Source organism: Balearica regulorum, chromosome 3 (genome assembly GCF_011004875.1).
Source record: "Balearica regulorum gibbericeps isolate bBalReg1 chromosome 3, bBalReg1.pri, whole genome shotgun sequence".
NCBI lineage: Eukaryota > Metazoa > Chordata > Aves > Gruiformes > Gruidae > Balearica > Balearica regulorum.
The window spans coordinates 115082475-115098697 of record NC_046186.1 but is presented as its reverse complement, the minus strand read 5'-3'; the positions used below and the strand labels follow the sequence as shown (position 1 = coordinate 115098697).

At 40.0% G+C, this 16223-nt stretch overlaps 1 protein-coding gene across 10 annotated transcripts in view; it reads right to left on the bottom strand.

The window, feature by feature from the left end:
• The window catches only part of EHBP1 (EH domain binding protein 1), a 382104-nt gene that overhangs the window by 9135 nt on the left and 356746 nt on the right, over window positions 1-16223 (bottom strand). For all 10 annotated transcript variants that reach the window (XM_075749655.1, XM_075749663.1, XM_075749654.1 and 7 more), the window contains one exon: window positions 5-104. In XM_075749655.1, the coding sequence (XP_075605770.1) occupies window positions 5-104 (100 nt within the window). The remainder of the gene's footprint in view (window positions 1-4; window positions 105-16223) is intronic.

Below are 16223 nucleotides of genomic sequence, written 5' to 3'. Positions count from 1 at the left end.
TTACAGAAGAGAAAGCTGGTTCATTCGTCTTATTAAGGCGTTCTTCTTATTAACCAGCATGAACCATTCCTGCATCATAGCTTCTTCTTCTTCTGTGTTTCTGCCTGCAATTGAAAGAATTTCATCACTTACGTGGTATTTCACAAATTGAGCTATGTATTTCAATTCAGGTTTTGGAGTATTGGTCTCCAATATCATTGAGCATTACAAGGAGTACTCTCAAATGGTAAAAACATCATATGACTACAAGTCCTGCAGTCCAATGCTGCTTGCTCCATAAATAAATCTTTGAAAGCAGACATTATTCAGCATAAATTTTCGTATTCTTTACCACACTGATACCCTGACCTAAATAAACACCTTTTAAAAAATACTGTTTATTTAAAATTCTTCTGAGAGAACTATAGTGTTGCTATGTTCCCAATGAAATAAACGTTGTTGCTAAAAGATGTCTGGTCATCACAGGCCTCCAAACACAAAAGCAATCATTGTAAGCAAAACCCACTCCACCCATGCAAACCCAGCGCAGTGAGGATGACATGGTAGGGATCAAAGCAGCTGCAGAGGAGATGGTAATCCTCAACCCTTGGCCAAGGCACAGGCACCTACTCAGCTTCTCTGCCCTTATGGCCACTCTTCCAGATGATGAGCTGGAGAGAGCTGCTCCTCTCCTCAATCTGCAATCAAAGGGAGAATCTGCACAAATACAAATCTTTCTGGGGTCCAGGTGCCTAAGGGTCCCCATGTGTGTATGCATGGACTAGCACCCCTTTCCCCAGCTCATGTCCATCATTGCTACCCAGACAGGATCAGGATCCTCCAAAGCCTACCTGCAGGCAGTGCAGGTAGTCTCTACCAGACTCTTACAGAGTTACCACCTCTGCACCATCAGGCACCATCAGTTACCACCTCTGCACCATCAGGCCATGTGGGAGAAAGGCAGATGAGTGCCCAGAAGGCTTCTGACTGTCCTTTCCATCTAACGGGGTTGCTCAGCCAGATTTCACTCTCTCTGAGCTCAGGGACTAGGAGAAACCTCATCAAAGTCCTTTGCACAGACTGTAGTGACCTGACTTTGCACCTCTGTAGTGACCTGCCATTCTCATCACTAGAGCCAGGAAACAAAGACTATATGGTTCTCATTGAGTTATGAAACTCATACATTTCCTATGGTTAAAATAAATCTGGGAAGAAACCTGGAATAGTGGCAAAGGAGCATGAGCTGAGACTTCTGAGTACTTCTCCCAGCTTCAGCACTGCTTCACCAGGAGACTGTGGGCAGATGTCTGCATTTAAGCACCTTGTGTGTAATATGGGGATAATCGCCTGTACCAATCTTGCAAGGGTGCTAAAAGTTAATTCTTTGATGTTTGAAAAAGGTTTTGAAATCTCTGATGCAAGACGCTGTATACTTGGGGAAGCTATCTTATTAACATAAACCATAAGATCCCTAGTTGCAGAGAAGCAATTTCCAGCACCAGAAGCTGGAAGGACACCAGAAAAAAATATTGTTTTGCTCTAAAAGAAAGCTTTCAATTTCTGGATGGGAGCGTTTGAAATGCTTGCATGTATGTGCCTGCCACACACACGTTCACACCCCAACGCCACAGTAGTGTGCAAGCCCAGATCTGCATGGAGAACCACCTCCTCACCTGGCTATGACCCTGCTGCATTCAAGGGAAGGTCACTGGCCTTCTCCAAACTGATCCCCGCTGCTGTGGCCTGTAGGCTTGGTGTATCCACACAAAGGAAGGAAAAGGAGATGAACAGGGAAGTGGGTCAGCTTGGGGTGGAGCTGGTGGACCCAACACAGTAAGAAAAAGTTATGACATTTGGCATGCTCTTCTTTCTGATGTGACACATGACCTCATATCCACTTATCACCCTGGGAAGCTCCTGGTTGATGAAACTGTTCCCGGAAGGGTGCTTTTAGGGTACACAGTTTGCTAGCAGCGAGATGGGAAACGCAGAGCATCCTAAAGTGCGGATGACTGTGCAGCCCTTTTCCAAGCAGAAGCAGCAGGGGTCAGCTCCTGGACGATGGAGCAACGAAGGAAAAAATGTGTCACGTAGAGATGCTCTTCCCCCAAGACCTCCAACTTCTGGTTTTGTGCAGAAAATATTACGCCATGGCATATACAATAATATTCAGCAGTTCAGCACTCCCCCAAAGAGGGTTAAAACTTATAGGTACACTTTGCTGTTAAGTTACAGATCAAAGGCATTGCTGTACTGGTCCATCTAAAGGGGTCTGCTTTTAGAAGTAGATGATAATCCATATTAGCAAGCTTTCACTGAAATGCAAAAATTAGCTGTTTATTTGGGAAGAGGACAAGAAAAAGGGCATAGATGTTTTTTTTCCCCCTTGCAAAATGATCAATTTATTCTGTGACATGAGATTACCACACTGCTGGTGAAAAAAGTTGTCACAACCAGACATACGTGGCTGTGGTAACATTTTCATCAATTTATGACACTCAATTTGTTGGGTTTGGGGTGGTCTGGGATCTCTGGCTAAAAGATGCCATTATAAATGCAAGCTCTTGCTGCATTTCAGTTTGCAAGCCTTGAAACAGAAATGGCAGACAGAAATGTTTCAAAGGAGTTTGACTTGATGGCAGATCTGAACTTGAATTTCGTGCCATGCAATCTCAGGGTAAGAACATAAACTTCCTTCTATTAATGCATTCCTCCTAAATAAAGTTAGTTGCAACATATAATGAGAAAAAGATCTAGGTTAAGCTTGGAGCTGTCGAGTCAGATCTGAACAGGTGTCTATTTTGATATTTCGATGCTGAAACCGAAGCACATGCAATATCCATAGAATAGGCTGGTTTAAAAGTGAGTTAACAAAGTCTTGATTGTTTTTACAGAATTTTTAATCTGTTTTTGTATTCGCTTTGGACCCATGTGATGCCCTGACACCAGTCATGTGATATCGGCTGTGATAGGCACAAATCCCCGGGCAGTAACAAAAGAAGAAAGAGTAAAAAAGAAAAAGCTGAGAAAAAGCTTGCAATTTGGAAAAAGGCCAATTGTACCCTGGTGAAGGCCTTTTTGATCAGTGAAATGACACATGTGTGCAATATTAATAGCAGTCGATGCTGATATTTTATTTGTTGACCATCAGCTTTTAAATTCTTGTGCATGGCGCTGAAACAGATTCTTCCTAGGCAAGCAACATAAAGATGAACTTCCATATATAAGAAATTTAAATAACTCTTTTCAGCAAATACACTACCATTAGACCATTACTTCCCCCCCCGCCCAGCCTTGGTGGAAGGATGCACACGAAACATTTTCAACAAAGAAAAACTGAGTGTTGTTACTGCAGCGATATTGCAAGCTAAACTCGCATTTACAATTTCTGAATAAAAAAATTAAGAGAAAAGCCTTTTTTCAACAGTTTCACTCTGTAAAACCCTGCTGCTGCTGGGGTTGTTTTTGTTTCCACTTTCCAAGTGTAAAACAAGTATTTGACTTGCTACAAATGCTTGAAAATTAAAACTGGGAAAATACCTGTTTTGTTCTCAGGAAAAAAAAATACTGTACAGATTATTTAAATGAAGTGAAAAACATGTTTGAGAACAAATCGATCCCACACATGCAAATCCCTTATCTGAGCCAGTACAAGATGACGAAAATCTATAAATAGCCCACAGATCTTAAACTTAAATTTTTTCCATAATACACGCATTACACTATTGTTTTCGATAAAAAACAACAACAACAAAACCCTTTTAAAGCTAGTAAGTTGGACCATTACAAATTAATCCTGACTTTAATAACTGGTTAAAGACCCCTTCAGCTTTATAAGTAACAAAAAATATTAAAGCCTGTGATCACAGCGAGCTTTTCTCATTTCTTCTCTAACCATTTGTTATTTAATCCAATACTAGTAATCCAATTTGTCCATCAGACTTTTAAAGGGCAGAATGCAACTTCCCCAGCTTAGACACTTTTCAAAGTACAATATATTTTTCAAATGAATGCTGGATGTTTCATTTTTTCCCCAACTGTTCCTAGCTCTAATGTATGAGGAAAAAAAGAACAAGATGAACATTGTTCGTACTGATTAAGTAAGAGCTCATTAAAGAGCTGTCAGTGCCGTACTTTGAATATGCATGAAGCATATAATCAGATCTAGTACCGTCACTAGAGGAGAATACGGTAAGTACAAAGGATTGATTTAATTACTTAGAGTGGGCTGTGGTGGTAAAGCAGTCTTGTTAGCGCAAAAAGAAAAGGAGGTTGTATTCTGGCACGGTTAGGGGAAAAAGGCAGTTTTAGCTTCTGCCACAATACCTAATCTCAGGATAAAGCACTTTACATTGTAGCTTAAAATGAAGACTGTCAGTTTTCGAAAAAGACCAGAATTCATCTTATCTTGTTTAACCTCACCTGGTTAACTATCTAGCAGAACATATTTATTCTCTTTAACACATAATTATGCTTATACCTTTTTATCCTATAGTTCAATACTGACTTCTGAAAACAGTCTTCAAATAAGTGCGCTAGGTGCTGCAAACATCATATGCATGCAAAACGCTTGGTAAGAGATTTGAAAAATGCAGAACCAGAAACTAAGACGAAACAGTAAGTACACGCGCCTTTATGTAAAAAAACAATACAGCTTTTATTGTTGGACTTCATTATTAGATAGTTTCTGAGGAGGATTCTGGCAGGATTTCTCTAATTTATTTTCTTTTTTCCCCTCTTCCTTTCTGCTTTCCTTTTTTTTTTTATTTTCTTCTTTTTTTGGGGGGGGTGTGTTGGGTTTTTTTTTTTTTACCAATAAATTCTTGTATTATTCTTCCTCTAGGAATCCAGGGGAATTCTTTCACAGCAACTCTCAATGCCATTTTCTAATTTCATTGTCTGGCTTGAGTGGTGAAGGATGCATGCTCTATTCTTCTCTTCACTTGACATCTACCAGAATCCTCCTCAATGATTAGGAACGAGCCCAACACCAAGCCTGGAATAGCACAAGACACTAAATTCTGTCCTCAGATACGAGAAACTCTTACTGACTTCTGAGTTGTGATTCTGCGCTGTAACAGCTCCTGGGCAGGATTCAATCAAGGCTGCAGCATAAAGTTTGGTGATTTTTTCCCTTACTAGGACAAATTTTAATGATAGCCAAAATAATAATGGCCAGAATTTTAATGATCGCAAAAAAACCCCCAAACCCCACCCCAAAGCCCTTCCTTTTCTCCTGTGATTCATCACACATATTCAAATATAATTTTCCTGACTGTTATTCAAAACCAACTTGAGCTGATTTTCATCTACAATGCTCAAGAATTACAAGCATGTTTATATGTTACCATTTTTGAGAACAATAAAAGTGACTAGCTTATTTTAATGTTGTACGGTGTCCAGGCAGTCTTTTAAAAATACATTTTCCTTCACATTCTTCAGGATCTACAAATGGATTTTTGTTTACACTGTAAGCTAATTATTTGTTAAATATTTAAAATAAGAACCATCTTGACAAATGTCTCTTCTGAATCAATTTGAAAAAACATTTTCTTTTTTTTTTTTTTTCTTTCCTGCTAAAAATACTTCGAGTCCTTCTGCTCGGCCAGCTATCGGTATGTATATGTGCCATTAGAGCCATTATTTTTAAGCCGTTTGGGCAGCTAGTCATTAGATAAACCCAATATGGATTAACATAGTAAAACTGTACATTGCTAAGAAAACAGAGAAGAAAGTACTATAAAACACTGTGAATACCACTTAAAAGAAAGAAAAAGCAGCAACATGCAGGGACAAGATCAGTTTACAGTGTAAATGGATGAACACAGTAACTCCTCTACACTTTATACCGTTGTAAATCTGTCAAGATAAGCCAATAGATTTTTTTTTTTTTAAAAATCCTTAAATGTAAATGTATTTAGCTGTTGTGCAAAAATGAATTACAACCTGCGGAAGATAAATAATAAAGGGTTTCTATCAGCATCCCAAACCAGCCTATTCAATCTGGCAAGAAATAACAGGTCTACAGAAATCACTTTGTATGCCGTCTTAAGCAGTAATTGTTTTTAAATTTTATTTGCACTGTGTATAGTGTGTGCCATGGTGTCATGGTTAAACATAGAAAACTCCCCATGTCTCCCCATTTACCTCAACAGAACTACATGAAAAACAATCTACTTAAGACAGAGCCTATTCTTCACCCATTTGCTGATGTTTACACACAGTTTTAAAATAGAATAGAAGAAGCTTTCTTCACTCAACACACTTGGGTGAAGAGGCCAGTAGGAGAATGCCAGCGCATGTGAACTACAGCGGGGCGAATCACGACAAAAAACGGCCAACTTTGCTCTGCTCTTCTTTCTGGGTTATTTGTTAGTTGACAGAAGCTAGACAACCACCGAGAGCCGTCCAAACACCAGCAAATTCCACAAATGTAATGGGAAGATCTTTTGAAAATGTACCCCGCTGCCTGTATTTGCCTGCTGAATAAAAAAGTTGCATTCACCCAATCACGGGGACGAGTTTTTACGAGTTTCTGTATTAGGAGCGAGCGGACAGATTGGCTTGTTTACCTGAAGGAGAACACGAATAGCAAATAAAGAATAGTTCTAGGATGTGTCTCATCTTGTCTTGTAAGAACCTGGGGAAATACACTGAAATTGAAGGTGGTGTGTTTAAAACCGATAAAAAGAACGATCTTTCCTCAAAGCCTCATCATTTACCAGTAGAACTCGTTGCCACAAGGCAATGTTGAAACTAAGAGCTCAGCAAGAATTAAAACCAGGGTGAATGTTGAATATGGAAAGGCAAAGCTGTAGCAATAAATATTCAAACAAACAAACAAACAAACACACACAGGAGGTAGGAATTGGATCCTCCTGCTTTAGGACATGAGCTAACCTTTAATTTTTAGAGGTTAAATGAAATGCTCCCTGGGGCCAGGTTAGCCTGTAACTGGCCCTTGCAGAGTTTCTTGCCCCTGCCTGGGTTCAACTCGTACCTGTCCCTCTACGGAACAGTGTTCCAGACCAGACCGTGGGGCTGATCTGCCGTGGCAGTTACAGCTTTACTGAAAGGAAATACAGGAAGGGATGAGAAACAACGCCAGGAGTTTTAACTGACCAAGCTCACATTGCTAACAAAGGCTGATGGAAGGTCTCGAATCCTTCGAAGTCAACGGCGGACTTCCCACTGATTTTAATAGTCTTCTCATCTCGCTCACTGTGAACAGCTTATGCACAGACAAGCTCTTGTTTTTAATGCAAGTTACTGAATTTAACGAATACTTAAGCAGAAAAGCTTATATTCATAAAAGATATTCTTCATAAAGGAGGATTACACCAGACCTACTGCAAAATGTGTCTGATCCAACTGAAAGCTACAGTGAAGATTCTTAAACGACTAACGTCTGCAGTTTTTCACTTTCTGAGTGAAACTGAGGCATCCCAAAAGAGACCTATTTTCTGAAAAATCACCCTCCTCTGCTTTCAGAGGACCACCTTTGGTGGAAAAGCTCAGAATTTTGATTAAAATAATTATTCAAGGTTCTTAGTATCTAAACGGAGCCTGCAGTAGGCACTCCACAGCATGAATGGATGGGCTGCTCCACCTTGAGCTTCAAGCCTCCTATTTCAGATTACCATGCCCAGCTTTCTTCCAGAATACTTATTTCTTTCACTGAATGAGGACCGGCTTGGTTATTAAAAAAAATCACTGAAAATGAACAAGAATAGCCACCAAGAGATAAACAAGATGGGACTGTTGTTTAGATGACACTGCAGAAGAGCTAGCTAGCAGATGAAGCCCTAGCACAATTTTGTGAGTCTGAACTGGATGGGAAAATGCCTAAGGGACATTAGAAAGGCAAATTCATGGCCACTAACTTGCTGTCTGAGAGCCGTTGAGAAGGAGACATTGATGTCCACACAATGGAGTCTCATAAAGGTAGGTAACGACTGCCAAGAATCTGCCAGGCAGAGTTACATTGCAATGCATTGTCTGACTCTATTTCAGCCCCCAAAAGTACTGTAACCCTAACAAAATGGAGCCGCCACCAAGGGAATGCCTTTATCACAAGCACACATCAAATTAGCTTAATATCAAGCAGGAAACTTGTAATTTCCTTGGTTTCTGAAACATAATAAATCAGAGAGACTATTTAAAATCTTGAGAGCTGTGTAAACAGAAGGTCAGGGCTCTGACCACATCCCAGCGCGTGTGAAGATTTGTTCTACCTGGAGTGGGACTGACTCACAGGAAGACAAACATTTGTGGCCTGCAGTCTTGGCAACCTAAAATTATCACAGGACCAAAACTTTCACAAAAGACAATTGCCTGAAAGACTGTTGATTTTCTCTACGTGATGAGTCAACACAGCAGCCACTAGAAAATAACAGAAAATCAACTGAAACAGTATGCCTGGGCTTGATAAAGATTACAAATATATTTTAAATGTGAGGCCATCAATCCAGACCAAGAAAACATATAATTTGTGGCCAAAATTCAGACAACAAGAGGTGATGTTCAATTGAAGCATCTAGAGAGTTCTGCCTGGAGGACAGTGTGCCTGCAGGGATCCTAGCACTGAGCAGCACCAGCAGTTGTCCTTTATCACTCTCTGGTATTCATTGTACTCAAATTTGCTCACGTAGCACAACTTCAGAAGAAGCATGGGCTTGGGAAAAGTATACATCAGACCTTTGCTTGCAGCACAGGAAACATGCACCATTAACCGATACACTCAAAACTTTGAAGCTACAGGACAAAGAGTAGCTCATGCTTGGAAATTCACCAAGAAGGTGATGATGGTCTGGCAGATGAACTATTCTGCTTGCAGGCTGACAAGTAGAGTTGGATGCTTTCTATGAGTAATAGTAATTTCTCTATGGCTCATAACTGGTCCATAGACCAGTTGTCTGTTTACTTGGCCAGTGATGACTAGGTAAGGTTCTGAAGTGAGGGGCCAGTTAACCATTGGATTATGCTCCAAGGCAGCGTATTATCCCATTTTTACCAAATGTTGCCTTACTTCCGTCAGAACATATTCTCCCGGAGATGAGAAGGGGCGTTGCACAGTATAAAACGGCCTCTTTAATGGACAGGGATGAATTTAACCCAAGCAACTGCCTGAAGTGAGATGATGATTAGCAATGAATGTGACCTTGTATCAGTGTTAATCAAGATGCCTACTCTTACTGGGAGTTGGCAGCTTTGTACTTCTGGGATCCAAAGCTTCCCAGGGCTAACTGGGCAAGTTCAGCTAGGTTGAGGTGTCCTGGGGCCCCACAGTTTCCAGTTTTGACAGAAAAGGTGGTTTTGGTGGTAAATGGGAGAAAACTAAGACAAAAAATAACAGGGCTTTCCGCAGACTGCAGTGGCATCATGGGTTGGGAGCCCCGGGGTGATGAAAGTGCCTTTCTCCTCGCCTTTTCTTTACAGGCAGGCACTGACTGTAGAGAAAGCTAACTTCGAGGCACAAAGCCAGACTATGCCTACCACATGAAAGAGCATTTATACTGCAATAACACAAAGAAAGATGGAAATCAGTTAAAAGAAGCAAGTGTCTGTTGGGTCTTGCAAGACTTTTGGAAGGCTTGCAAGTCTATTCATAGCGCCTAGGGCTCTCCCAGAGTAGCCTCCTGCTATGTGGGCAGCACTGCACTCAAGCTCTCTTCTTCAAGCTGGCTTCAAGCACTTTGTTGACAGGTTCTTTTAAGGCAGTGATGAGGCTACAAGCCAGGGAAGTATGGAGAGGAAGCTGACTTATCATTCAGTCCTTTTGCAGCCAATGGCAATTCTGTGTTACTTTGAGGAAAAAATAAATATGGTCATTGTTGCTGCTGAACTGCTTTAATGATTTAATGAACTTGGCCTGGGAAGGCTGAAACAGGTATGCTGCCCACATCTAGTCTTGGAAAGGTCTCCTGCTCGGAACTTCTGCCTACCAATGCACAGATCTAAGACTGAAGAGATATGGTGAATTAGAGAGTCAGAACTGTGAACTCTGGGGTTTGGCATGGTGTGCTCATTCTGTGAGAGCTCCTCAGCTGTAGAAATGCTGGATATCTGGAAAAGTATGGCCAGACGGTCTTCCTTCCAAAAGCAAGTCAAGATTGCTTCGCAGGAACTGCTAATGGGAAAAGATGGAGATTTGAGAGGAAAGAGTTTGCCCGTAAGAGACTATAAAGGCAACATGAAGGAAAGGGAAACTGGAAAAAGGTTGACAAGTCCCAAGAACTCAAGAAGTTCTCAATCACTCATAAAATACATAATTCTGGCAACTACGAAACCAACACTTGTGCAGAAATTTGTGTATGAAAGATTTGGACCCTGAAGACTCACATCAGAAAAACAGCTTACTAGTGTGCTAGTTTATTTGCATTAACGAATTTTAATGAATGGCTTTGAACTGCATGGATTCAGTACTAGCAGGCCTTCTACAGAGCTCTGTGGGCTTCAGGTTAGTCAAGTCACACTTGGATGCAATGCAGAAGCATATTGTTACCATATTGTAAATGAGACATTGACTATAACGTTGCACTTCTTTCACCCAAGGTTTTGGTAGGTGCCAAAACTCCCATTACCATAACCTTGGCACAAGTTAACATTCCTGAACACCAGAGAGAGAAGCATCTCATCGAGTGCTTTATAATATTGCTTTGCTTCAAAAAAAGCAGTTTTGTGAACTGTTGTCATGTTACAATAAAAATCACTAACTCTTGAGCTTGTGTCAAACCCCTTTTCTTCTGTCCAACACACAGTGCTATTAATAATATTCTTCTAGCCTCCTCATTGTTAGATATTTCCAACAGGGAATGCTCACAAACTAACACCAGCAAAAAAATGAAACAGTGTCACATATGTATCGTGCATGTATTCAGAATTTTTTGAAATGCTTTCAACTTAACTTTTTGTGCTAAATGTAACAAGGTAAATGGTAAAGATGTCCATAGAATCATAGAATGGTTTGGGTTGGAAGGGACCTCAAATACAACCTAGTTTCAACTGCCCTGCCATGGGGAGGGACACCCTCCACTAGACCAGGCTGCCCAAAGCCCCATCCAACCTGGCCTTGAACGCTTCAAGGGAGGAGGCATCCACGACTTCTCTGGGCAATCTGTTCCAGTGTCTCATCAGCCGTAAAGTAAACAGTGTCTTCCTAATATCTAATCTAAATCTACTCTCCTTCAGCTTAAGGCCATTACCCCTTGTCCTATCACTCCATGCCCTTGCAAACAGTCCCTCTCCAGATTTCCTGTAGGCCCCTTCAGGTACTGGAAGGCTGCTATAAGGTCTCCCCAGAGCCTTCTCTTCTTCAGGCTGAATAACCCCAACTCTCTCAGCCTGTCCTCATAGGAGAGGTGCTCCAGCCCTCTGATCATCTTCGTGGCCCTCCTCTGGACTCACTCCAACAGCTCAATGTCTCTCCTGTACTGGGGACCCCAGAGCTGGATGCAGTAATGCTGTTTTCAGTGATGCTTTTAAATTTTCTATCTCGCCATAACTGCAGTTGTTATACCATCCTTTCTCTTGCTGTGCTTCAGCATGTGCATCTTTGTCTTTCACAGTATGGTTGGACAATTCTCTACCACCTCGTGGTTTGGCAAGTTTTCAGTTCACCTGAGATTAATCATGCTGAGCTAAGGAAAACAATGGTGTATATGGAAAGCAGGGTTGGCAAACTGCTATAAAAACTATGGTGTTATTAATGCATTCTTTCTGATTTACATAAAATATGAAAATATGAAGAGACCATGATGATTTCCCTATCTAGCTACAACTTTCTCCTTATGTATACGCAGTGATATTTTTCACACTGGCTGCTCGCGAGCCTGAAGGCGGTGACAAAAACAATTTTTAAATGGAATTCATCTCTCAGGCAAAACTGAACATTCATCATTTTCCTCCCCAAGCCCTGACACTGGTGAATACAAATCTGCCTTTACTTTTGAGAATTCCAAAGAGAATTACGAATTCAATTGTTTTTAAAAGACAAAACTTGGCTTAGGGAGCAGGATGCCTCCTCCTAGCTTATCCCTCCCTCCCCCAGCGCAAATTCGTGTTACAGACTGGACGACTCCAGCAAGAAGCATTCAAGACAGCATAATACAGACTGGTAAATTACAACTTGATAATCAGGTTTGTGAAGGTGCAGAGCATATAAGGGATTTATTTTTGATAGTGAATCTATACACATATACATCATCAGGCCCCCACTGAGAAGCAGACCACTCCAAGTGATTAATACAGCTAAAGGGGGCAGATAAGAGATCAATGACAAAAATCACCTGGTAAAAAAAAGTAAAAGGTGTTGCATTAAAAGGGCTTTTACTTTACATGTGAAACAATACCAAGAAACCTGTATTTTAGCACTTGTACTCAATAAGCACTCCAAAGTATGCCGGGATGAGAACAGAAACCCATCCTTTCTAATAATCTTGTGACAAAAGCTAAAAGACATCATCCTATTAACTAGTGATCTCAACTGCTAATGCAGAGTACTTCCTGGTGCCTTTTATGTAGAATGCCGCTATTAAAAAACCACTAAACATTCACTGCGAACAACACAATCATTCATCTTTTATCAGCATCTCTTGTTAGAGGAGTATGAGAGGGGCTGAAGGTGTCATTGATATTATAGAGTGGAAATTAATCAGAAATTTTTCTCATATTTTCTTCATCACACTCATTTACTTTTGTACAATTTTCCCCCTGCTAAAAAGTTCATACCCAGCCCCCTGTTGTACGCTTTTAAGTTGAGAATATTCAACGAGTGCGTCAACTGAAAGGCACCAGGTCCTAACACAAAAAGCATTCGAAATTCTCATTTAGTTGTCTTTATTTTGCTAGCGCCATGTGGTCCTTGAAGATGTAGAAAACACGGGAAGCCGAGTAAAGATCAGAGCAAGCTCATTAGCATTCTGACAAAATTGGAGTGGTGGAGATGTATAGTTTGACTAGTTTGTCGTTTTGAAAGCTACCGGTGGTAAGCTTTCTATTTCATTGTGCTTTTGTCTTTTTTGGGGGGTTTTCAACGCAGCGGGGTGGTTGTTAGCCTAGGTTTTCACAGTGCATTGTGGGAACCTTGCCTGCACATTCAGCCTATATAGTATCATTCGAGTTCAAGTCAAAAAGTTTTTTTTTTTCCTATTTATTTCATAATCACCTATGCTAATGCATAATTGTTGTCTGGCTGTCAAAGCCCATCCTGCCAGACACCTGGTTTATAAAGTTAAAAAGAATAATAAACCAACAAACCTAACACCCCTAAATAAAATACACTCTGAGCTGTATTTAAAAATAAAACCTTTTAAACAAGTTGCTAGCTTTTTTCAGAAGACAAGATAAGAAGAAATTAATTTAAATTCCACTGTTTACAATAAACTAGAAATGTATTTGAGACAGATCCAGTTGATTAGAATTCAAAAGAGATTCTTTCACCGTAAAAGATCCCCTATTTCAGAGCCTCTTGAAGGAAAGATGGGTTTATACTCCAGAATTATGTAAATAATGAATCACTTCTTAGAATACCTAAAGAAGTCATTACTCTGGTCATTTGATTTATTTTTTTTAATTTTTTTTTTTTAAAACATAAGACTCACTTTGAAGGCCTAAAAGGGCTACATTAATGCTTCTATTTGACATGAACGTTTCCAAGTAGCAATGAAATGGATAAAGGTCTTTTTGGATGAATTTATCTGCTAAATCCTTGTGGTTGCCCTCCTATCTCGGATGATGACCCACAAGAATGTCAACAGCTCATTTCCCAGAGAGCTGGAAAGAGTCACTACACAAGCCATAATCTGCACGTTCTCAAAGAACCATTTCAAACATTACATTTCACAAGCTGTTTAAAGAGATTTTTTTTTTCTCTCATCTCCACTATCCCAACAGTACTTTGGACATCAGTGCTTCGGAAATGAGGGTTTTAACAAAGTTGAAACGTGACTTTTTACATATTGTGTTGGTGGGTTGTGCATACGTGCACACACGTACACGCACCATGCAACATGTGAGCGCCCACGGATTCCCACGTGCTTCAAATCCATGTTGCTAAATTCTAGCCACACTATGGCAGGGACAAGTAAATGCTGAGAATCAAAATACATTGTCACATCTAATTTACTCATTGGATTTTTTTTTTTTAATATAATGTGTGTCAGGCTGCCAAAATTGCAGATATCCTTTCAGAAGAAAAGGATAAAACCTGTCTTGAAAGGAGTTACAATGGTCTAGATTTGGATACAGTAAATTTTACAATGGAGTAAGGATTAAAGATTTATTTACTTAGCAAGGGAGAAAGGATAAACAAGTACTAAGAGAAAGAGCCACTTTATACAAAACCTTCAAAATTCTTTCTTTTTGTCATGTGCTTGGATAGCATCATTATGTTTGTCAAAACAGCCTTAAAGCTGCAGTCAGCCTCTGCTGATCAAGAAAAAGACAACAGTCAGGCCAAGAAAGGAACATTGGTCTTTAAAAACAAAAATGTACAAGCAGGTAAGTGCCTGAAGAGAGCGAGCTCTGAAATACCCCTATGGCTGTGTGGATTGTTAGATCTAAATTTTCCCATCATATTTAAAATCTAATTTCGTTCTATGGTCATGTGAAATACATAAAATTTCATCACAGGAGATGGTGCAACATGTAAGCTATGCATGAAGAACTATATTCCCTCCCCAACTAAAAACAACGCCCCAGCCCTGAGAATTAAATAGCAGGCATTATTCTAAGCTTAACAAAAGGCAGAATTTTGCCAGCTCCAAGATGCCACCTTTATTTCAAATCTGCTTTTAATCACTCAGTTCCTTTTCACTCAGGTTCCAACTCCCAGCAGAGGCAAATAACCAGAAGACTGTTATCCGCCCGACAGTAAAGGCGACCAAAGTATTTTCTATACTTTGCAATGTGCTTATAGCTGCAAAATTATTTATCTCCTTCACTGCGTTCTACTACGAAAGTTTCCTCCAGAAGAATTGCCGGGACCAGCCATATCAAATTAGAGGGCAGTCAGGAGTGTCTAAGTCCAGCTTTAAAACAAATATCATAACAATTACTTAGCCATATGGAAAATAGGGTATGTCTTTCCTGAAAGCTTTTATACATTTTCTATCTCAAATTTCAACTTCATTAGAAACTATTTCTGACTAGCAAGCTGCAAGATTGCTAAATATCTAACTGTTAACTCACCATGAAGAAAGAGACTCTTTTGAATGGCGTAACTTTTCCAAGATGCAAATGAACAATAATCTAATTTTGAGAGTAAATTAACTGAAGGATTCATTTTAATATGTTTCAAAGTCTCTGAAATTAAGTGGCAGTTGCAACCTATGCAATATACACACATACGTGCGCCCACGCTCATGTACACATGCTAACATAGCACCCCCACTACACCCAACTCCCGTCTTCAGAAGAACTCACATTGTACTTATGTTTAGGTTCCTATGACTTAAAGGCCAGATGTTTCACAAATGACCAACAATTGGAGGTTAGAATAAATTAATGACTGATTTCTGAGCTTTGATGGAATTAAGCATACTTCTTTTCTCAATGTGCCATGTGAATGTTCGCCCGTTAAACTTTTTTTTCTTCCTTTTTTTTTTTTTTTTTTTTTTTTGACAAGTGAGGCCACCCGGCAGAAAACAACTGATGCAAAACCCAGGAGTAATCCCTCTGTTTAGTTCAACACTGTGGTTAGCCTTAACACTGCCTCTATTATCCAATGGATTTAGAGAAACTTTCATTTATTTGTTGGCCTCAGTCTTCCAACTTTGTTGCCTTCTTTAAAGGACCCAAGACCCATTCCTATGTAAATACATTTGCATAGGGCCACAATGAAACTTTCTGGGACTCAGATTAAACTTGCAGAACTAGATAGCTGCACTGCGCATATTTGTGATCTTCACATAAGTACTTTCACAAACACATACAAGTAAATGAAGCTGATGTCAACTCTCGCTACAGGAACGCCTGGAGTTTAAAAGAAACGCTCCATCGCAAACTATGTACCAAAGCCCCGAACGCTGAAACAACTGGCAGACAGAGCACCCAAATGTGAAATTACAATACATATAATGAACAAAAAGCCCTTTTCATTTAGGAGCTGTTAAGATCAGCACTTTATTTGCTGCAAAATGTCATCTTCTCTCCTAACCTGTTCCTGTTCTGGTAGGACAACAGGATCCCTGTTGCAAAAGTGATGAGTCATAGCTACTTGGTTTTTCACTTGTTTTATTTTCTTG